Here is a 24,881-nt window from a genome sequence, read left to right as displayed (position 1 = left end):
GCTGTTGAAGGTCCGAGGAGTAGATGTTTACAGTGTGAGGAGTTGATGTTTACAGTGCGAGGAGTTGATGTTTACAGTGTGAGGAGTTGATGTTTACAGTGCAAGGAGTTGATGTTTACAGTGCAAGGAGTTGATGTTTACAGAGTTGATGTTTACAGTGTCAGGAGTTAATGTTTACAGTGTGAGGAGTTGATGTTTTCAGTGCAAGGAGTTGGTGTTTACAGTGTCAGAAGTTAATGTTTACAGTGTGAGGAATTAATGTCTACAGTGTCAGGAATAGATGTTTACAGTGTGAGAAGTTGATGATTACAGTGTGAGGAATTGATGTTTACAGTGTGATGAATTGATGTTTACAGTGTGAAGAATTGATGTTTACAGTGCGAGGAGTTGATGTTTACAGTGCGAGGAGTTGATGTTTTACAGTGTGAGGAGTTGATGTTTACAGTGTGAAGAATTGATGTTTACAGTGCGAGGAGTTGATGTTTACAGTGCGAGGAGCTGATGTTTTACAGTGTGAGGAGTTGATGTTTACAGTGCAAGGAGTTGATGTTTACAGTGCAAGGAGTTGATGTTTACAGAGTTAATGTTTACAGTGTGAGGAGTTGATGTTTTCAGTGCGAGGAGTTGGTGTTTACAGTGTCAGAAGTTAATGTTTACAGTGTGAGGAATTAATGTCTACAGTGTCAGGAATAGATGTTTACAGTGTGAGAAGTTGATGATTACAGTGTGAGGAATTGATGTTTACAGTGTGATGAATTGATGTTTACAGTGTGAGGAGTTGATGTTTACAGTGCGAGGCGTTGATGTTTACAGTGCAAGGAGTTGATGTTTACAGAGTTGATGTTTACAGTGCGAGGAGTTGATGTTTACAGTGTGAGAAGTTGATGATTACAGTGTGAGGAATTGATGTTTACAGTGTGATGAATTGATGTTTACAGTGTGAGGAGTTGATGTTTACAGTGCGAGGCATTGATGTTTACAGTGCAAGGAGTTGATGTTTACAGAGTTGATGTTTACAGTGTCAGAAGTTGATGTTTACAGTGTGAGGAGTTGATGTTTACAGTGTGAGGAGTTGATGTTTAAAGTACTAAGAGTTGATGTTTACAGTGTCAGGAGTTGATGTTTACAGAGTTGATGTTTACAGTGTCAGAAGTTGATGTTTACAGTGTGAGGAGTTGATGTTTACAGTGTGAGTAATTGATGTTTACAGTGCTAGGGGTTGATGTTTACAGTGTGAGGAGTTGATGTTTACAGTTTGAGGAGTTGATGTTTACAGTGCATAGAGTTGATGTTTACAGTGCTAAAAGTTGATGTTTACAGTGCGAGGAGTTGATGTTTACAGTGTGAGGAGTTGATGTTTACAGTGTGAGGAATTGATGTTTACAGTGTGAGGAGTTGATGTTTACAGTGTGAGGAGTTGATGTTTACAGTGCGTAGAGTTGATGTTTACAGTACTAAGAGTTGATGTTTACAGTTTGAGGAGTTGATGTTTACAGTGTGAGGAATTGATGTTTACAGTGTGAGGAGTTGATGTTTACAGTGTCAGGAGTTGATGTTTACAGTGTGAAGAGTTGATGTTTACAGTGCTAAGAGTTGATGTTTACAGTGTCAGGAGTTGATGTTTACAGTGCGAGGAGTTGATGTTAACAGTGTGAGGAGTTGATGTTTACAGTGCGAGGAAATGCATTTTTAGTAGCAACGTCAAATATGAAATACAGTAAACTACGGTTATAACGAACTCAAAGGGACCACTTATTTTAGTTCATTGTAACCGTAGTTTGTTATAAGCATAATATATACAGCATATAGGCAAACGACTAGGATAAAAAAATACGTTTGTCATATCCATCAGTTCATTATACCTGTGTTTGTCTTAAACGTACTTTACTGTAAGGGCAAAAATTAAAAACATTGTGAGAAAAGGAAGATACATGTTCAGCCCCACTACGACATACAGATATCCCAAATTTACATTTTGAAAAAACATGCCTGTGTAATGGCCATAAAAAGTTTCAGATTTCGGCATGGTTCCATAAAAGGAAAATTCAATAATACAAAATTTCAGCTGTGTAGGGCTGACAGTTTGATGATGGACAACAAGTCAGCTTGATATTGTTCTTTTTCAATGCTTAGATGTTAGAAATCACTCGCAAATTATGAAAGGCATGTTTTGGTGTGGTGTGGTGTGGTGTGGTGTGGTGTGATGTGGTGTGGTGTGGAGGTAATAATATGGAAAAACATCTGTCTCAGACAAAAATACAACTATATCTATTATACATGAGTTGTCACATGTGTTAACGATCAGAGGAGTGGTAAAGATTATTCATTACACAGTTGTGAGGAGGCACGACTGGATGCGCTACACAGAGTTATGTCCCTTAGACATGCCACAACTCAAGGTTTCCATTCCAAAGTCTAACTGATCATGTTTCACGGTTTGCCAGCATGTTGTCATGGATTTCACCAAAGCAGTAACATCTGTATCAGTTCATGGTTTCTTCCAAAATCAAACTGATTTGATGTGTTTAAAGTGAAATACTGTTCAAAGCAGTGTTAAACCACACAAAGTCACATATGGATGCCTTTAGGCTTCAGTGTACGTTATTCACGTCTACCACTTTAGGGAAACCCACAAGCAAGTGTAGGCAGATCACGGATCAGTCTGGGATGAAACCCATAATCACTGATACAAGGAGACACAACACTGTGCAGCAAAATGCCTTTCACGATTGGCCATGTGTGTCCCCCAGTGCATTAGAATTATTGTAAGACATATGTATCATTTTCAATTCATTCCTGTATGGCAAGCTTTGAAATGATGAATTTGAAGTGATAGTTTTTCTAAAAATGTACTTGGCAGAGAATGAGGAAAGATTTTCAGTGAACTAAGTCCCCGACTAAGTGACAGATATGACCACTCTCTTGCATGAGTGAGTGAGTTTAGTTTTACACCACTCATATCAATATTCCACCAATATCACAACGGGGACACCAGAAATGGGCTTCACATATTGTACACTGTGGGGAATTGAACCTGAGCATTTGGCGTGGCAAGCAAACGCTTTAACCACTTGGCTACATTACCACCCTCCAACACTCCAGAAACATTTACATGTGTCTTAGATACAACAGTGTGATATGATAAACATGATGTCCTAGTATACGATTATGAAGCATCAAATGTCAAGCTCCCTTGGTGTCAATGAATTCTACAAAACTCTCTTTTGCTTGTCAGAATTTCTTTCCAAAACAAATTGCCACAACTGTAAAATTACGATAACAAAGGCATCAAAACACTGTCAGTATTTCAATTAGAACTACAAGTTACATAAATAATAAATACTTTCTTCATCAAATATATTGTCATCTGATTGTTGCGTAACGTTCAGGAATATTCCAGAAGCATGAGAGCAGCCATTAAGTAGTTGCAACTTGACCAGGCGGACCAGTGGCCGAAACAAGAGCAACATTCCACACCATCTAGGTACGATGGAAGACAATCAGTCAAGTCACAGCACCTGATCCCCATTTGGGGTCATTCATTCAACAAGCATGATACACTGTGTGTGGACTGTATCTGACCCAGAATCCAAAAAGGCCTTCAGAATGCAGAAATGTATTTGTGGAATGATATATATAACACCAGTCTGTGACTATAGCCACAATAGTCCGAAGCCAGAGTCTGTTTGGTCTAGTAAGCTCAGCTAATAACCGTCCATAAAATAACACTACAATCTACTCAAAATGATGCAGAGAGAAAAACACAGTCAAATGTTTTGGCACAGACTAACGATAATTATTTCTGTGGCTCAAGAGGTTAACCCCCTCAGCAAGCTCCCGACTTTTATATTATCTGAAGGATGACCCCCACTCCCTGCTACTTTTCCAACAGTTAAATAATTATAGTTTCGCATACATCATCATGGGCCAACTGACCTGATCTGGTAGCTGATCTGACTGCAGCTATCATCAGAGGTTCCCCGTCTTCATCTACAATACTCTCTATAGGCGTGCCCTTCTCCAGGAGTGTGATGGCCAGTCGGATACCCCAGACGCTCAGGTCCACATCATTCACGGACCCAAGGATGCTGGCTATACAGATATCGGTGGTCGGCAGGGTGGCCGCTCGGCCGTCTAGTGATGCCCGATGTCCAGTCCTTGGCTGGACAAGGAAATCCACAGCCAGCCATTCCTTCTGTTTCACCAGGAGGTCCAGTACTTGGGACCAGAACTGTGGAGATTCTGGAATGTCGATGCCGTCACAGTGTGTGCAGTCTGAAAAAGCAACACGTATGCTCTTTTTCTATTTCGTGTCTAAGTTATGTAAATTTACCGGATATGGTGCAGAGTAAATATTTAACAAGTTACAAAGAAATTAGAAACTATCTGCTCAGAATGAAGTAATTTTGGGTATTGTGAGCCTTTCTGGAAATGATTTAATGAATAAAATGAGTTACTTTTGTATGCTGCCTCAATACAGCTAATGACCAAGTTGGATAAGTCGCATGCAAATGTAAATAGAACAAGTTCACAAGTTTACACATTATTATTGCAAGTGGGTAAGTGAGTGAATGATGTTTTATGCCGCAGTCAGTGATATTTCAGTGGCCTGTATTAAATAATCTCATCAGGACCAGACTGCCATTGGTCAAAATGATGGGGTTAGGGGTTTTGAATTTTTATTTAGATTTAGCCCGAGACTGAAATACAAGTCATAAGGGAGCACTTCCAATGTTGGTGCTAATAATGTTAATTTCTTCAGTTTGGGGGTGGATAGCAGGCACGGACTCCTGACCAGTTATTGCTGAGGACCAGTTACCGCCAATACCCCATTATATTGCACATCTTGTTTTACTTATGCTCGTTTTCATTAGAAAAGAGAAATACTTAATCTGAAAATGATGAACAAAACTTAGTCTAGTTAGGAAATATATAAAACTACCCATATAAGCACTTTGTGCAGACAGAACTTCAGAAAAGACAAGTGGGTGGTGTCACATGACTAATTCAGGTGTAACAATTGTATTCATATTCTTGGAATATAAACCTCAAATCTTTACTGTGAAATCTTGGAATTAACAGCTCAAATCTTTACCTTGTAGTCTTGGAATGACAGTCGCCAGTTTTGCAAAATAGTGCACCCTGTCATCGTCTAATTTCTTGATGTCTTCTATCAAAGTACGGAGGCTGGAGGTTGGATCTTGAAGGCCATTTGAACACATCTATACAGCGATAGCAACTAAAAGTTTTAGACCAACAACAAACAACAAACAAACCTCTGGCTACATGTGGTTTTAGGCCTTCTAAATAAGGTATTATACCATGAGCTGGAAGCATAAAACCTAACGCGGGACGCATAAAACCCCATGTACCCCGAGTAATACTGCTAGAACAAATATATCTGCAAGAATAAAAACAAATTACAGCTGTTCGATTGCGCTGAGGTAAACTTGACTTTCATTGACTTGGAAAAAGTGTGAGGCTTTTTGCTTTAAAGTGGGGTATAATGGATTTATTCGCCTGCTGACAAATCCATTGCAGTCTGTCTTTTTCGTGGCAGGGTATAAGGGATTTATTCTCAGAAATGTATTTCCCTCCCATCAATCCTGACAGATCAGAGTACATAGTCTTACACACAGGGTACATCACACCACCATCACTCACACCATCCCACCGTTGACAACGAATTTATCTCACCGACATTCCCTCATACAGACCCGGAATATATGTCTGAAGTTTCACCTATCAAACCACTTTGATTCCGCCATTTTGACAGCTGGCAGACAACGCTAACGAGTGAGTGAGTGAGTGAGTTGGGTTTAACGCCGCTTTTAACATTATTCCAGTTTTACCGTGGCGTGCCAGTTTAATGTGGGAGGAAAGCCCGAAGTGATGCAGGTCTCAGACTTTTACCACTTCGGTGAAACCAACGAGCACAGGTTAGGTGCTGCCAAACCTAGAAACATAATCGGGGTGAACTGGGATTCGAACCCACAATCATAGGTTTCTGGCGTGTCCAGGGGACGCAACTCTGCACAGTGAATCGCGGCACCTTAGACGACTGGGCCACCCGTGCCCCCAACACTAACGAAGTAAGTTACTTCCATTTACTCAATGCATTGGGATAAACATTGGTTAATTTCAGTTTCAGTCATTGGCTACATGGACAAATGTTTGTGTTTCAAAATTAAATTACGTAATAATTTTATTGATTCAAGGGTCCTGACCAAACGCATTTCCTAAGAAACAACCTTTTCTCTCAAAGTCTTGTCACATTGGTTACTTCATTAATAAAAGGAATTATAAGTTTCTGTTGAATAACAAACAAAACAATAGAAGCAGGAAAAATGCAATTTGCATCACAAAATATAAAACAATTACATAATAGCCAGTTGTTGCCAGGCTAATTAATTTTAACACCATTTTTTATACATACACATGACCCAAATCAGTCTCTTCTACTAACGTGAAGCAAACTCAACTATTTTTTCGGATGCATAGCTGCACAAAATGCATTTCAGAGAATTTAGGAGCATGGTCAATGTGCAATGGTCCAACAAAGACCACATTGTAAGATGTTGCAAAAAAAAAAGAACGCATGTAAACAAGATTGGTTCTATGTGCATATATACGTTTACTACCAACACTTGTTCCTTTGGAGGTGCATACTGCATCAAGTTTTGGTTCTTATCACACTGGGGGGCACGGGTGGCCCAGTTGTCTAAGGCGCAGCGATTCGCTGTGCAGAGTTGCGTCCCTTGGGCACGCCAGAAACTTATGATTGTGGGTTCGAATCCCGGGTCGCCCCGATTATGTTTCTAGGTTTGTCAGCACCATACCCATGCTCGTGGGTTTCACCGAAGTGGTAAATGTCTCAGACCTGCATCACTTCGGGCTTTCCTCCCACATTAAGCTGACACGCTGTGATATAACTGTAATACCGTTAAAAGCGGCGTTAAACCCAACTCACTCAATCTTATCACACTGACATTTGTTCCAGTCATACAGGAACTTTCACACCCATGTTCTACCTAGTGATGGGATGGAGGAGAGACAGGATACATGAATGTTAACCATGGGACAAAAACTTGCAGTATATTTGTTCCGGTCAACATGGTCAAATGCTCTATGTGTAAAAATTCCTATTTGACATTTCCATTAACATTTTAAAATACAAAAAATCTTTAGAAATATGATTTTAAATATATCTGTTACCATGGTAAAATTTGTTTTTTCTTTTCTCCTTTACTGTTTATCCTGACAGTTTTCACTGACGACTGCCTTTTTGACATAAACACAGTCATTTCGTTGAATTCTCTTGCAGCAGTACTTCTAAATTCGATTGCGTTTTGGTCTCTGCATTCTATCCGGTTCTGTTATAATTACATGTTTTCACATTTGCCTCGATCATTAATTAACTATCAGGATTTGTATCATGCTTTCATTTTTCATCAATTTCTTTGTATTTCTTTTAGATTATGTTTATTTGTATTGCGACTGTATGTCTTAGTTTCCACTTTTTCATGTTGCACATTAACAATATATACAGGAACATTGCTCATAAACACACACATACTTACATTTGTTCATGTCAACCACAACTTTTCACTACAGGGTCAGATCATTTTCACTGTATTTTTATGTATTTAATCCTGATATTTTTCCAGGTCTGAACTAAATTTGGGCGGAACAAAAACATGCTTACACGCATGTGTTGATCCCCACTATGAACTACACACATAGCCAATTTTATTACAGCTGGATTGGTTGGTTGGTTTGTTGTTTAACGCTGCACTCAGCAATATTCCAGCTATATGACAGCGGTCTTTAAATAATTGAGTCTTGACCAGACAATCCAGTGATTAATATCATGAGCAATTGGGATACGATAACATGCATCAACCAAGTCAGCGAGCCTGACCACCTGATCCCGTTAGTTGCCTTTTACGACAAGCATAGTCACCTTTTACGGCAAGTATGGGTTGCTGAAGACCTATTCTATCCCGGAATCTTCACGGGTCTATAACAGCTGGAAATAAAAGAGTTATAGCCATTGGAAGTTTAACTTGCAGTATGGTTGAAGTGCAAAGTTCAGATAAAAGCAAAAACATAAAATATCACAAAAAAACAGAACAGATATGTTGACCCCCACTAATTAATACACATGTACTAAATATCATAACATTTTGTACAAAATTGAAAGAGCAATGGACATAAACAGGTTTTTCAAAATGGCTGCCTTGTCGGCCATACTGAAAATCATAATCGTAAACCTCTTGCACAAAATGGGGTGTCATCATTGGTTGGAACAAGTTAATGTTTAATTGCAACTTCTGAGGAGAAGACATTTACGACAGATGATACAAGACTGACGACGGACAAACAGGCCATAACATAAGCTCACTTGACTTTCTGTCAGGTGAGCTAAAATACCTTATTCAAGTTCTAAGAGCTACATTTTCAGTTTTCTTTCTATGTCTTACTTTCACTTTCTGTTTTCCAAACATACACTTATCTCAGTCAGGCCACATGAAAAAACATTTTGATTTCTTGTCACTTACCAACCAACCCACCCAAACCATCCTAAATGTTGTAAATAACCTAAAACATATTTATGATCCCTAACTGTTATTGTTCAGAAAACTTGCAAACTATTTTTTAAATTTTGGTTGAAGTGGTTAACCCAAAAATAAAATAATAGTATCTACTTCCCATTCATAAAATACAAGTAATGACAAACAAGACAAGTCTAAGTGGCCTAACGATCAACTGATTACAGGTCTGACATGCAACTTCCTACTCCCAACTGCGTATTGATTTTAGAGCCATATCAAATAACGTCTGACATTTTGCCAGGTGACATGTTGTGACGTTCACCGTCCTGAGCCTATCAACATGCACTCGGGTGTACTGTTGTTATGTGAGGTCTATTATACATGGTAACCACGTCAGCATCAGGATGATCAGCTATCAATCTCTCACTGGACTTCCTGTAATCATTATGACAGTTTAGATAAGCTTTGATCAGTGATCATTGAAACCTGAGATTTACCTGTGATTCAATACTATGTGCCCTTGGCAAGCAAATAGTTTACAAAATCTTATTTTGCTCAAATTGGCGAATTATTTTTTTCTTCTTATTTTCCTAACTTTAAAGGTATGTTAATATTGTATTGTAACATTTCATTTAGTGCAAAAATGAAAAATAAAACATTGATTCCACTCCTTCCTTATTGGATGACATATGTTTTAACTATAATAGCATGATGTAATTCCAATTTGGGAATTCTACTGATATTTGCTGCAGATTTGTGTGTGAGTACTGGCCTGTATAGGGGGAGATAACTCCCTGGAAACTCATGGTTGTTACAGCTTACTGTATTCAATGTAATAATCGCCCAGGGCACTCTCAAAAATTAGAAATAGGGGGCGCTTATTAGAATATTATTTTGAGTTGAAAGATCATAAATTTCGTGGTTTATGCTAACAGCCTGAAATGTTTACATACGACAGATATATTTTTCACGAATTTAATTGCCCATAATTAAGGGTAATATAACACAGGAGTGCGTATTATACACGAATAAATAAGTCCTGTGTACATTGATCAATCGGAAGGGGTGCTGATTGGGATTGTTCACTAGCCAATAGACCCGTGAAGATTCCGGGGTAGAATAGGTCTTCAGCAACCTATGCTTGCCGTAAAAGGTGACTATACTTGTCGTAAAAGGCGACTAACAGGATCAGGTGGTCAGGCTTGCTGACTTGGTTGATTCATGTCATCGATCCCAATTGCGTGGATCGATGCTCGTGATATTAATCACTGGATTGTCTGGTCCAGACTCGGATATTCACAGACGGCCTCCATATAGCTCGAATATTGCTGAGTGCGGCGTTAAACAACAAACCAACCAACCAACCAACCACTTGCCAATATATTAGCAAATATCGCCGTGGGCGCTTATTACGTCGAATACGGTAAGTGGTAAAATGACTGGTATGACTTTTACCTTTACATTTTATACTTTTTCAAACTGCAGTTATGCCAGATGTTTGTACAAGACCATATAATTAGAGATGAAGGTTATTTTGAGACACCACTTGCAACTCAACTGTTGACACCGTCATTCTTATGGTTATTGTCATTTTGAACAACATTTGCACAGTTTTAACAAACAAGATTTTATTAACTATAATACCGCCCCTTGATTAACTTTCGAGACCAATCTGTCAGTAATCTTAGTAAGTGCCACCAACTAAGACCAAAATATTTACATGACTGTGCATATTTCCTTGTGTATGTGGGGGCACGGGTGGCCCAGTCGTCTAGGGCGCCGTGATTCGCTGTGCAGAGTTGCGTCCCTTGGGCACGCCAGAAACCTATGATTGTGGGTTCAAATCCTGGTTCACCCCGATTATGTTTCTAGGTTTGTCAGCACCATACCCGTGCTCATGGGTTTCACCGAAGTGGTAAACGTCTGGAACCTGCTTCACTTCGGGCTTTCCTCCCACATTAAGCTGACACGCCACGATATAACTGTAATACTGTTAAAAGCAGCGTAAACCCAACTCACTCACACTCCTTGTGTATGTAACACATCTGTTCCAGAAAACAGGAGCGCAGGCGTGTAAACCGCTTTTAGCAATATTCCAGCAATATCACGGTGGGGGACACCAGAAATGTGCTTCACATTGTACCCATGTCAGCAATCGGACCCGGGTCTTTGGTGTAACAAGCGAACGCTTTAACCACTAGGCTACCTGACAGCCCATGTAGTGAGTGAGTGAGTGAGTGAGTATGGTTTTACGCCGCTTTTAGCAATATTCCAGCAATATCACGGCGGGGGACACCAGAAATGGGCTTCACATATTGTACCCATGTCGGGAATCGAACCCGGGTCTTGGGCGTGACGAGCGAACGCTTTAACCACTAGGCTACCCGACCGCCCCGACAGCCCATGTAAATATGAAGAAGGGGTATATATTATTTTTTTTATCATGGATGTTTGAAGTAACTTTGTTCACTGCCACTCGAGCTCTGAAACAAACCTAACTTGTGTATGGTTTTATTGAGTGCCCATCAGTCCAATTTCTAAGCTCCTATTGTGCTTATTATGGTGAATATGGTACATATTTTCTTAAACTACCTCTTAAAGGTAAGGTTAATTGAGTGGTTAATAGTGAGTGAGTATGGTTTTACGCCGCTTTTAGCAATATTCCAGCAATATCACGGCGGGGGACACCAGAAATGGGCTTCACACATTGTACCCATGTCGAGTGGTTAATAAGTTAGTTAGTGAGTTTATGAATGAGTGATTGAGTGAGTAGACCTCAATTGTCCTTCATACTTACCGGTACTACTGAGTCACTTTCCAAGTAACCATGGTGAACAGTTCTATGCATTGCCCTGTCCATCTGCAATTGCTTCCCCTTCCAAACCCCTTAAGGAGCTGGTAAGTGGACCTTCCATAATTTCAACATCATCTGCAAATGAGATCACATGAAATTTTCTTTTACTGTACCATATCGATTTGAATCTAAAGAGTGTAAAAAAAATGCAAAGTGACTTTATTTCATAGCAGCTATATGGCAGGAAACATGAAAGCAAGAAATACTGTGGAGTTATTAGCCATCATGATGATACATTTGATACATCAACATGTGACCAATCTACAAACAGAATTTAGATGAAAACAATTAATATCAATCTACATTCTCTTGCCCTCTGCATACATTTCCCCACCATTTCAAATGCTAATTTAAACACAGTGATCAAATGTTATATTTGGGATAACACTTTACAGATTACACATTCTAGGACTTTTTTGGATTACTTACATATTCTAGGACTATTATTGATAACCAGTTGCCGGACTTTCATTTTTGTGAAAGTCTTGGTGGCTGAGTGGGTTTGATCACTGACTTTTGTGTGCTGGTAATTAGGTGCCTCACTCTGGCAGTGTGGTTTTGAATCCCATATGGGACTCAACCCTATAAAGTACAAGTATCTGTACTTTACTATGAAAGTGTTATCCCAAATATAACATTTGTTACATATGCATACAGAAAAACATTATTTCATAAAAGTATCTTTAATAGTCCTTAACTACTTAAGTCACACTTACAACACATTGATACAATTTTATCCTAAAGAAAAACATCAAAATTTATATATATATTATGATTTATATCTATATAAGGGTGCTATGAAATGACACATACAAACACATATCTTTTGGGCTGTACCAACCTGCTCATGGAGCGAGTTAAAGTTTGATGTCACCATATCCTAACATTGGTAACATGGATGCTAGGCCCTACTCTAATGTAAACAGGTCTACTTGCTGGTAATGAATGCCTTAGCATTGAGCTTTGTGTGACTGGCAAGTGACATTTTTCAGTATGTGGTAATGGGGACATGCAGAAGAAGAAGTTTGAAGGTCTCTATAGCCAGTTAGGTAGTTGTAAGTTGTAATATTGTAAGTATGTAAGTTCTTAATCATTTATTTAAGGCTGAATTACAAGTGAAATGGATGCACTTAAAACAGGGTGCAATTAATTAATAGATATTTGTTCATTTTTTTTTTTGATCGGGAGAGGGACAGGTGTGTTTACTGTTTACCCAAGGTTGGCGCCTGCAGTATTCTAATAAACATAAATGCTTGGGATTGGTACTCGATTTCATTGGTATGAAAAAGAAAAACACAAACGTACTGTAGGTCCGACTTGGTCAAACATAAAAAAACAACAACACCTTATTATAACCTGTAGGCATAGCTTGCCTATGACCATCATAACCAGTTGTGAGACCAGCTGGTTTGTCGGGGAATGTCGTATGAGCTGTAAAAGACTTACCTGTTCGATGCATTTACAGAACTGAAATGAACACAGCTACATGCTAATCACAGCTGTCCAGTTCTCTGAAACTGTCAATTCCATTTTCAGTTTCTGTTACTGGAATGTGAAATGTCACAAGACAGATAATAGAACCGAAAGTAGAAAGAGACCAACTATAAAGGGAGATAATTTTGACAACACGTTATTTGCATCCGCTAATTAAATTGCTTTATTATTTCAACTGACCCGTGATAATTGAATGGGTTTTAATTGCTTTTGTTTGGGAGAGTAGAGTAGGGAGTCTCCCTAAGACTTACATAATTCCATGTTGTGAGGGAGAAGATTGATTTGGAGAGGAACAGAGGAGAATCAATCAATAAATAAATCCCATGTGGGGTTAGAATGGAATGCTTCACATTCATATCGATCAACAAGTATCACGACATACATATTTAAAAAATGAAAGAATATCGTAATGATGGTAATGTGAAAACACGATCGATGGAAACGCATTCTAATTTGTTATATATTTGTCAACAGGAGGTGTTGGAAAAAAACCGAGGAGGTTGTCTGCACGTTGTATATTACCGTACTGCGTCTTTTAAACAACCCTGTCGAATATCGGGTGAGACATCGGCCCGTATTCCTCCACCCTCTCCCCCTAAAAATCCATATGTAATTGCATCTACAATGCATATGGCACCGATATTAAACGTATTATATTAATCGTATTGGGCGAGATAATTGCTACATCAGGTTGTTTAGAAGATAGGAGTAAAATGTTTGTTTAAAATGTACATAAGTTATTTAGTATTCTACTAAAGATCATTAGAAACCTAGCCTCTGTTCTTCAAATTTGGCCTTTACCCGGCGTCTCTATTCGAGGGTACGGAAAACTACCGTATTCGACGTAATAAGCGCACCGCTCTAATAAGCGCCCATGGCGATATTTGCTAATATATTGGCTAGTGAGCAATCTAAATTAGCACCCATTCCGATTGATCAATGTACACAAGACTTATTTATTCATGTATAATACGCACTAGTGTGTTATATGCACCCTTAATTATGGGCAGTTAAATCCTGGAAAAATATATCTGTCGTATATAAACATTTCAGGCTGTCAGCATAAACTACGAAATTAACTTTTTTCACCAAAATAATATTCCAATAAGAGCCTCTTATTTCTAATTTTGAGAGCGCCCTGGGCGCTTATTACGTCGGATACGGTAAGTTGCGTCATTACCGAGCAGCCATACCAGTTATTGAAATCTGATAACGTAGTGACATGAGGTCAGTGTTTCGTGGAAGTACACGTACTTGAAATAGCATACGGCATAAGCACAGCATTGTTCTTTCGCGGAGCATATAGTGATAGAGCTTCACGACCGAGAATGCGGTCTTGATGGGAGAAGTAAGACCCGAGGGAGAGGGGAGGGTGTGTCTTAATTACTACTCTCACCAAAACCGAATTCGAGTTCGTCAACTATCTTATAACCTGACATCTTTTCAGACTAATACTCGAATTAATCAAATGTTGTATTTATGTGATACCCATACCCCTGTTTAAAATGGATTCGTCTGACGCTCACTAATTATATATATAACATACTTACTCTCGCAGTAACGTGCACGTGCACCAACCGGTAGGCGACGCAAGTTGTCAAAAACCATAAGCTCAGTGAAACTTAATTTCATCACCTGTCCGATGATTACGAGAAAATAATCGAAGTAACGAGAAAAGACCGAGAAAAATATTTAAATAACGAGAATATATTTCGAAAAACTTCGAGTTTTTGTACTGATAAACTTGAAGTAACGAGAAAATAGTCAAAATTACAAAAATATAATCGAAATAAAGAGAAAAAAATTCTTAATTTCTTGAAAATAAACAAATAATTCAAATAACGAGAAATTTCTATTTAAAAATAAATATATAAGGTTACCAGAGTGGCACCATTAGGCTTTCGTAGAATACAGTTCAGTGGGAAAAAACACTGGGTTCCAACACAAAACATTATATTTGTGTTCTAGGTTTAATGCACGTTATGGAATTTTCATGTGAAAAATATCTTTTACTTATAATCAGTGCCACATCAACATTATATGTGAATTAATTAATATAGTTCAAAAGTAAGAGATCAAAACAGGTCGCTTCGAAGTAAAACCTTAGGTCTGTCTTGAAAGAAGTGAAATCTGGAAGCAGGTCTTGTATATTCAAGTATTTGTTGAAACTTCTTTAAGTGTCATTTAGAAGTTGGTATAATGAACAAGGGAGATAATTCTATGGATATACAACTTGTTTATTACAATGAATGCGACGTTTCGGTGTCTACTAACACTGTTATCAAGTAAGGGATTACAGAAATGTGAAGTGGGAAAGTGATATACATGTGGATAATAGTTCAAAGGAGAAAAACCCGTATAGAACAATGGGATGACGTCACCAGAGGTTAATAATTGCACATTGGACCTCACCGGTATTCATAACCTTTATATCCCAACTGGCGTGGTAGTAATGTCTATATTAAGTTCTTCAACTCCCATCATTACAGTGCAATGATGGAGATAGTATCCTTCTACCAAGCATGTATACGTGTTAATTTATTGATTGTGTGAGTGAGTATGGTTTTACGCCGCTTTTGGCAATATTTCAGCAATATCACGGCTGGGGACACCGAAAAATTGGCTTCACACATTGTACCCATGTGGGGGAATCGAAACCTGGTTTTCGGTATGACGAGCCAAGTTCATTTATTGAGCTCGCATTGGTGTGCATGCAGTATTGAGGGTGTCGGCCCCTGTTAAGTGGTATTCCAGATGATGCATTGAAGAACACCGGATGCCGAGCCCTGTTAAGTGGTATTCCGGATGCGAGCCTTGTTAAGTTGTATTCCGGATGCCGAGCCTTGTTAAGTTGTATTCCAGATGCCGAGCCTTGTTATGTGGTATTCCAGATGCCGAGCCCTGTTAAGTTGTATTCCGGATGCCGAGCCCTGTTAAGTTGTATTCCAGATGCCGAGCCCTGTTAAGTTGTATTCCGGATGCGAGCCTTGTTAAGTTGTATTCCGGATGCCGAGCCTTGTTAAGTTGTATTTCGGATGCCGAGCCTTGTTATGTGGTATTCTGGATGCCGAGCCTTGTTAAGTTGTATTCCGGATGCCGAGCCTTGTTATGTTGTATTCCGGATGCTGAGCCTTGTTATGTGGTATTCCGGATGCCGAGCCCTGTTAAGTTATATTCCAGATGCCGAGCCCTTTTAAGTTGTATTCCAGATGCCGAGCCTTGCTAAGTTGTATTCCAGATGCAGAGCCTTGTTAAGTTGTATTCCGGATGCCGAGCCCTGTTAAGTTGTATTCCAGATGCCGAGCCTTGTTAAGTTGTATTCCGGATGCCGAGCCTTGTTAAGTTGTATTCCGGATGCCGAGCCTTGTTAAGTTGTATTCCGGATGCCGAGCCTTGTTAAGTGGTATTCCGGATGCCGAGCCTTGTTAAGTTGTATTCCGGATGCAGAGTCTTGTTAAATTGTATTCCTGATGCCAAGCCCTGTTAAGCTGTATTCCGGATGCCGAGCCTTGTTAAGTTGTATTCCGGATGCCGAGCCTTGTTAAGTGGTATTCCGGATGCCAAGCCTTGTTAAGTTGTATTCTGGATGCCGAGCCTTGTTAAGTTGTATTCTGGATGCAGATCCTTGTTATGTTGTATTCCGGATGCCGAGCCCTGTTAAGTTGTATTCTGGATGCCGAGCCTTGTTAAGTGGTATTCCGGATGCCGAGCCTTGTTAAGTTGTATTCCAGATGCTGAGCCTTGTTAAGTGGTATTCCGGGTGCCAAACCCTGTTAAGTTGTATTCCGGATGCCGAGCCTTGTTATGTGGTATTCTGGATGCCAGCCTTGTTAAGTTGTATTCCAGATGCTGAGCCTTGTTAAGTGGTATTCCGGGTGCCAAACCCTGTTAAGTTGTATTCCGGATGCCGAGCCTTGTTATGTGGTATTCTGGATGCCGAGCCTTGTTAAATTGTATTCCTGATGCCAAGCCCTGTTAAGTTGTATTCCAGATGCCTAGTCTGTTAAGTTGTATTCTGGTTGCCGAGCCTTGTTAAGTGGTATTCCGGATGCCGAACCCTGTTAAGTTGTATTCCGGATGCGGAGCCTTGTTAAACTGTATTCCTGATGCCGAGCCCTGTTAAGTTGTATTCCAGATGCCGAGCCTTGTTATGTTGTATTCCGGTTGCCGAGCCTTGTTAAGTGGTATTCCGGATGCCGAGCCTTGTTAAGTGGTATTCCGGATGCCGAACCCTGTTAAGTTGTAATCCGGATGCCGAGCCCTGTTATGGTGTATTCCTGATGCCGAGCCCTGTTAAGTTGTATTCCAGATGCCGAGTCCGTTAAGTTGTATTCCGGTTGCCGAGCCTTGTTAAGTTGTATTCCGGATGCCGAGCCTTGTTAAGTTGTATTCCAGATGCCGAGCCTTGTTAAGTTGTATTCTGGATGCCGAACCCTGTTAAGTTGTATTCCGGATGCCGAGCCTTGTTATGTGGTATTCTGGATGCCGAGCCTTGTTAAATTGTATTCCTGATGCCAAGCCCTGTTAAGTTGTATTCCAGATGCCTAGTCTGTTAAGTTGTATTCTGGTTGCCGAGCCTTGTTAAGTGGTATTCCGGATGCCGAACCCTGTTAAGTTGTATTCCGGATGCCGAGCCTTGTTAAACTGTATTCCTGATGCCGAGCCCTGTTAAGTTGTATTCCAGATGCCGAGCCTTGTTATGTTGTATTCCGGTTGCCGAGCCTTGTTAAGTGGTATTCCGGATGCCGAGCCTTGTTAAGTTGTATTCCGGATGCCGAACCCTGTTATGTTGTATTCCGGATGCCGAGCCTTGTTAAGTTGTATTCCGGATGCCGAGCCCAGTTATGTTGTATTCCAGATGCCGAGCCTTGTTAAGTTGTATTCCGGATGCCAAGCCTTGTTAAGTGGTATTGCAGATGCCGAGCCTTGTTAAGTTGTATTCCGGATGCAGATCCTTGTTATGTTGTATTCCGGATGCTGAGCCTTGTTATGTTGTACTCCGGATGCCGAGCCTTGTTAAGTTGTATTCCAGATGCCGAGCCTTGTTAAGTGGTATTCCCTGCCGAGCCTTGTTAAGTTGTATTCCGGATGCCGAGCCTTGTTAAGTTGTATTCCGGATGCCGAGCCTTGTTATGTGGTATTCTGGATGCCGAGCCTTGTAAAGTGGTATTCCGGATGCCGAGCCTTGTTAAGTTGTATTCCAGATGCCGAGCCTTGTTAAGTGGTATTTTGGATGCCGAGCCTTGTAAAGTGGTATTCTGGATGCTGAGCCTTGTTAAGTGTTATTCCGGATGCCAAGCCTTGTTAAGTTGTATTCTGGATGCCAAGCCTTGTTAAGTTGTATTCTGGATGCAGATCCTTGTTATGTTGTATTCCGGATGCCGAGCCCTGTTAAGTTGTATTCTGGATGCCGAGCCTTGTTAAGTGGTATTCCAGATGCTGAGCCTTGTTAAGTTGTATTCCAGATGCTGAGCCTTGTTAAGTTGTATTCCAGATGCTGAGCCTTGATAAGTGGTATTCCGGATGCCAAACCCTGTTAAGTTGTATTCCGGATGCTGAGCCTTGTTATGTCGTATTCTGGATGCCGAGCCTTGTTAAATTGTATTCCAGATGCCGAGCCTTGTTAAGTGGTATTCTGGGTGCCGAGCCTTGTAAAGTGGTATTACGGATGCCGAGCCTTGTTATGTTGTATTCCAGATGCCGAGCCTTGTTAAGTTGTATTCCGGATGCTGAGCCTTGTTAAGTTGTATTCCGGTTGCCGAGCCCTGTTAAGTTGTATTCGGGATGCCGAGCCTTGTTAAGTTGTATTCGGGATGCCGAGCCTTGTTATGTTGTATTCCGGATGCCGAGCCTTGTTAAGTTGTATTCTGGATGCCGAGCCTTGTTATGTGATATTCCGGATGCCGAGCCTTGTTAAGTTGTTTTCCGGATGCCGAGCCCTGTTAAGTTGTATTCCGTATGCCCAGCCTTGTTAAGTTGTATTCCCGATGCCGAGCCTTGTTAAGTTGTATTCCGGATGCCGAGCCTTGTTAAGTGGTATTCCAGAAATGTTGCAGTGCTGAACACCGGATGCCGAGCTATTTTAAGCAGTATTCCAGATATCGTAGTGCAGTACCCCGGACGCAGAGCCTTGTTATGTGGTATTCCGAATTCCTAGCCCTGTTATGTGGTATTCCGGATGCCGAGCCTTGTTAAGTGGTATTCCAGATTTCTAGCCCTGTTAAGTTTTATTCCAGATGATGCAGTGAAGTGCGCCGGATGCCATGCTATCCTTACCTGGTACGCCTATATTTCATGTTTAAATGTTTTTATGGTATGTTCACTTTTCTTTGTCGGTATAAGGAACTTCTCATGCCAGGGAATGATTGAAGATGAGGAACTATGTCTGGGTCTTGGTGGTTGATTTCATCATTGTAGGTATTTCAATCCAATTGTATGTTTTCATTACAAAAGAAATAATACGTTATGATTACTTATATGATTGAGTAGATTGTGAGAAGCCAAGGCATAGTTAAGCTCTTTGTTAATCCGAATTTTAGTTTTGATAACAAAATATGTTGTTTTTATTTAATGAGAAATTTGATTGCGTTTCTGCTGCTTTTCGTATATTATACTTATCAGAAGATCGTAGATGGCTGAGTCGCCATGCTAAACTATTTCAATGCTGGAAAGGTCTATTAAATAATAATTGGGGGGTGACAAGTATTTGTAATATAATCATCTTTTCTTCTTGGTCTTCCGGTGCCCTTTCATTAGTAAGACAGCCATTTGTTAGACACCTTAAAATAACAACTTTTCTGGTTGAGTACACACAAAATTGCAATGCTGTTACCTTGATTGATAATGGAATGACCCATAGCTAAACATCAAGATATAACAAAACAAAAAGACGTGTTAAGTCAGATGTACTATACAGATGTACTATACAGATTTTATAAACGTTCATCTCAGATTTGGCTGTTTGTGAGGTCTACGTTATGGAAGGGAACCTTCCGAGCGGCAGGCAGGGTAACAACAAGACTAGTTTTACTTATGACATCTTTTTGTATGACGCCGTCGGGAATCGAACCACCGACCTTCTTCTCTCCGGACAGAAGCTCAATCCACTGGACCACGGAGGCGGTCAAAGGGTTATGAAGTCATGCTATTCACATTCATTCATTCATTTATGACAAAGCCACAGATACAGTCCTGGCCCAACGCGACAATGCTTGCAGCTGCCGGTACCGCATCCACCCACCCCTTTATCGCTCATCATTATTTGTTCTAATGCACTACCGAGAGCGATGTTAGGAAAGGCTGTCACTGTGCCATGTGGCATTGCCATGATTTTAATACTAACTCCATTATCTCAATATATCTTTTAAGGCGATGCAGCTGTAATGTCCGCATAGAATAATTAACGGTCAGATGGTCTAATGTTCCTACTCCACTTGTCCCGAACTGTACGTCGGATAACTCGACATGCGATAGTCGTCAGGACCTCGAGTTTCACTGTATACGATACAATCATCATTAATAGCATCTTATCAACTACCGTGAATGTTATGAGGTAAAAATTACAGAGAACATACATATTGTTTTGCTTATTTATTTATTATCCTATTGTCAGTACCCTACGACGCAGTCTTGTTGCAGCCACCTTGGCAATCCGATGTGAAATCCATGAGTGGACAGAAACTGACGTCACACGTGACGTAGATGCTGTCATGGTGATGGGGCACATCGAAGACATCGAAGTAGAAACGTGCCAGCGTGTCCGTATGGCCGAGGATGTGGGTGAAATGGTTTGCTTCGCATCTGAAGTAAAATAATGTGTTATTTTTTTAAACTACCCTCTTCAAGTCTTTGATAGGCATCTGGAAGTTGGAAGAACTTGAATGCATATATATAAATATATACTAAAATAATAAAGTCCACGTGAGTCCAACATCCTTTATATCAGTTGAAACTGAAACTGATATAAAGAACATCGTTGGACTAACGTGGACTTTGTCATACTATGTTTACGACACGAGTGTCTAAATCCCGGTATTTCTCGAGCGAGAGTATGACATGAACACGAATATGATGTTATATTTACTACCGAAGAGGATGTCTACATACAGAGACGGATTTTAGTGTTACCTATAGTCGCAAAAGCAGTGGAACCACAATTTGTCGAATGACATCAACGATCTTCAGCAATGACGTCGTTTCTAGTGTGACGTCATTCTGACCTCACGTCACAATAAGATTCGGAGACGTCAACAATGCCGTCCGTATGACAATACACTGTTGTCTCGTGACGTGATATGACCCAAGGGCACATATGATTTTTATGAACCCCGATATGTTTGCCCTCGTAGGTAATAAAAGGCACATACTATCAACGAACCCCATGGAAATTCTAGAGTAAAACATGCCCCCAACACACCGTGCCCGTTAGGAGCGCTAGAGTATTTGTTGGTCACAGCGCATAACCTGGTTGAGTGTGTGTTCTCCTGTCCCGACGGAATGGTTCGTTGATCATGTAGTCCTCCAATGGGAAATAAAACCAGTCCACTGTTTAATTCCTTGTTTTAGTTCTCTTTTAACAAGTGCTTATGCAATGTATACACGTAGTTCTGTTTAAGGATTTATAACCACCTCTGCAAAAATAATGTTTATCAGTGTGATACGACTTAGATCACAATAGACCAATGAAAGCGAAGTGTTTGATAAATGTCCACAGAACACATGTTATCATATGAAAAGGATATCTGGAATAGGATACGTACCTATCCTGAATTAGAGCAGCTCGAGTAGAGTTGTCTCCCTGTATATGTTCACTGACGTAGCAGTTATCAACCAACAGTTTGACTTCGGCCGACAGCTTCATTGCAACTTGAACATACACACGTGAGCCAAGGTTCACCTTCAAGGGGTTTCCTTTCAATTTAGTTTGGAAAGCGTTGTCGCTGTAAAACGTAATGGCTGCCTCGTGTCCTGCTACCGTGCTTGCCGTTTGTATTGTTGCCACGTTCGAGTTGACGGGATTAAAACTGATAGCAGCAGTTTCACGTTTGGGAAGATCACATTCGAGGTTGTAACGCCATTTTGCACCAGTAACAATATTTGTTTTGGGATCTCTTTCATATTCAATGAGGTAATTGCTGAATGTCATCGATGTGTTGCTTCCCTGAAACACATGGCAGGTAGAACAAGCTGAGCGTTTATATTGTCGTCACAAAAAAGCAAAAACTATTTTTCTTATATCCCAATAGACGTACAACCGAATTTTTAAAGCAGGCCAATTCGTTGAGGAAAGGGGGGCACCCTTTGAACCATCGACGATTTCAGCGCTCTCGGATTTGCATTCATGACATCACATGATGACGTGTGGCAAGTCTTTTCCCAAAATCCCATGGATAAGGAGATCATGAGATTATTTCTGTTTAGTATGCTTTTCAATTCATGACAAATACATATATTTCATATACATGCCAGCTATCCATAGCTGTGAACTGTAATGTTTTTCAGATCAATTAATGCAGTTGTTAATATATGTTGTCACAAAGTCACCATCACCATAAAATAAACCGACCTCTGTCGTCTGGTTAATAAAGCTGTCGGATCACATCACACGCCATAATCACAACTTGTTCTCTACCAGAAACACATGTTGCAGGATACAGTGGCAAGTGATTTGTTTCCATTTCCTACCTTGGTCTTTGTGTTGCAGTCATCATAGGAGGAGTTGAACACAAGGACATCGCCGTCAAGGAGTCCAGGACAAAACGTGTTGGACATGAAGATATTCTGACGGACAGAGGTCGGGTATGCATACTGTAGTTGTTGTGTGTCCACCGTCACCTGCCAAGTCTCTGGTGTGCATGTCAGGTTTACCGAATCTAGCAGGCCTGCAGATAGACCATAACAAAGGGTGTCCTCAGATGATTTCAGAACATCTAAGTATTGTTTGAACATCCATTCTCGTAACACGCTATCATATTTGCCCTCATGGGAGGAGCGTCTCATGAACATTCAAACTGTTTGCCAACAGTGATAATATTTGACTTCAAGTTGCTATTTAGAACAATACTTAAACACAGTTCAAACTTTCAGTAACTTATAAGCAAGATAACGTTCGATTCTTTCGTTATTTGTGTATCAAAAGAGAACAAACCTTCTTCTTGAAACTTGTGTCGACTAACGAAGAACCCAAGTGACTCCCAAGATGAGTCAACACTGACCCGCACAGCAAAGGGACAGGATGAAGAGTTGCTTCTTATAGCGGTCAAATTATAAGAATCTGTGAAGCCTGTGAAGGAGACCTGGTGCGAAGTGTTCAACTGTGACGTCCATGTTGAATTGACGTTTATGTGTGACGTGCAGTCAGCGCTGGTGACGAGTACAACATGACGTTGGTATTTTCGGTTATCAGTTTGAAGGTCTGGTATAAGATATTCAGTACCGTAGTCATCCAAAGCAGGTACAATACCTGCAGCTTTTTCAAATATTTGTTGGATAAGTATCGGCTTTGTGCTATGGATATATGCTGCCGCTAATCCTGTCTTGGTGTTTTCGACATAGAATTCGGATTCATTTAGATGAACTGTTTTGACCCCAGTTGGTAATTCCCTGGTAACTGTCGTGTCATTGTAAGCTGCCACGATACTTATTCTAAACATATCTGAAACTAGTGGCGGGGGTACAATAAACTTTGTCCCCCATGCTGTAACCGGTGGTACCTGGCTCATGCCAGTTTTACTGAGATATCCTTGATAATAGATTCCGGGTGATCCAGAGAACACTGCTACGGGTTCACTGCTCTGAACGATTGATCCTCCTAAATCGCAATATTCACGCTGAGTTAAAATACGTCCAGCTATCTGCAACACGTCTCTCCTATTCAAGACTTTAGTAAACCTACTTCCCCCTTCCAACCTCGTCCAACCGAAATGGTAGGTGCACTTGGTTTTAAATTCGACTGTGACAGTTGTATTGTCGGATATCGCAGCGATTCCTAACATCGGGTTATTCGGCACTGATGGTATGATGTACCTATTAGACAAGGATTCCAAAGGAAGTACAGGATATGCAAAAGCACCTACTTTGACGTGTCTTCTGAGGAAAATATAAAAGGAGACATCAGTAGTGCACTCAAGTTCCATAGCACGTTTGTCGACATTTATCCCTAGACTTAATTCCGCGATGTAGGGCAGACTAAATTGTGTGATGGTGTTACTCCCTTGAAGCTGGATGTCTGTTCTATTGCCATCACTGTTGGTTAGCGTGCAGCTTCCTTCACGCGCATGGCCAATGGAAACAACCGGAACATCTCGATCCCTACCATTTGGGTACACTGAGAACAGTGATGCGATGAATCGCTTTCCAGTGTGCGGGGTCCTACCTGTTTAAGAAAGAACATACAAAATCTAGAGCTATCACTTTGTCTTGTGTTTCATTTAGGATTACCCCACTGCCTCATAAACTCATCGGTGGAAAAACGTGCTCGATACATGGAATAATGGATCATATATCTCGAGTGAACAAAATGTGGAAAATCTTTTTCTTATTCTCTACATCCCAATCCACCTATCACAACAATCAAAGTTTCTATACCTAAAACACTTTCGTGACTTTCTCACCTGCAGTTGTACCAACAGCAGAGACCAAAAGCAGTAAGCATGTCACTTCCATGACTGCCTTCATCAAACAGAAGTGGCAGTGGTTATAAATATCTGTGAAGTTTTGCAGATGGCCACCATTGCCACATACTGTGTAAGGTCAACCAAATCAGAAGCTAGATAAAGGACTTGTCATTTAAGGTAGACATGATAAGAAACGAAAGGTGAGGTAGGGCAGTGTTACCACCTGATGTCATCACTGATGTTCAGTGAGCGATTAATATTATTTTCACCACAACTTTGCCTTTTACGCCCAGTGGAATCTGTTTCCAAAGATAATCGAGACTGGTTATTTTCTGGCGTTGATGCTTTGTATTTACTTGAACT

The 24,881-nt window shown here is 40.4% G+C and overlaps 2 protein-coding genes across 5 annotated transcripts in view; both read right to left on the bottom strand.

The window, feature by feature from the left end:
• LOC124143780 (TPR and ankyrin repeat-containing protein 1-like) overlaps positions 1-12,988 on the bottom strand; it is a 47,422-nt gene extending 34,434 nt beyond the window's left edge. For all 4 annotated transcript variants that reach the window (XM_048401690.1, XM_048401697.1, XM_048401700.1 and 1 more), the window contains exons 1-4: positions 12,856-12,988; positions 11,353-11,484; positions 5,096-5,222; positions 3,937-4,275 (exon numbers count right to left, since the gene is read on the bottom strand). In XM_048401690.1, the coding sequence (XP_048257647.1) occupies positions 3,937-4,275; positions 5,096-5,222; positions 11,353-11,415 (529 nt within the window). In that variant the 5' untranslated portion in view covers positions 11,416-11,484; positions 12,856-12,988. The remainder of the gene's footprint in view (positions 1-3,936; positions 4,276-5,095; positions 5,223-11,352; positions 11,485-12,855) is intronic.
• A 7,490-nt stretch (positions 12,989-20,478) lies between these two features.
• LOC124143781 lies at positions 20,479-24,634 on the bottom strand. Its single transcript, XM_046512876.2, has 5 exons — positions 24,516-24,634; positions 23,051-24,277; positions 22,588-22,784; positions 21,663-22,063; positions 20,479-20,703 (listed from the first exon to the last, which is right to left on the bottom strand). The coding sequence occupies exons 1-5, from the start codon at positions 24,577-24,579 to the stop codon at positions 20,520-20,522; spliced, it is 2,073 nt and encodes a 690-aa protein (XP_046368832.1). The 5' UTR covers positions 24,580-24,634; the 3' UTR covers positions 20,479-20,519.
• Between the last annotated feature and the right edge of the window lie 247 nt (positions 24,635-24,881).

Source organism: Haliotis rufescens, unplaced genomic scaffold (assembly GCF_023055435.1).
Source record: "Haliotis rufescens isolate VD_foot unplaced genomic scaffold, xgHalRufe1.0.p SCAF_1, whole genome shotgun sequence".
In the NCBI taxonomy this organism is placed as follows: domain Eukaryota; kingdom Metazoa; phylum Mollusca; class Gastropoda; order Lepetellida; family Haliotidae; genus Haliotis; species Haliotis rufescens.
The sequence above is the reverse complement of the archived record's forward strand: the minus strand, read 5'-3'. Positions and strand labels throughout refer to the sequence as shown.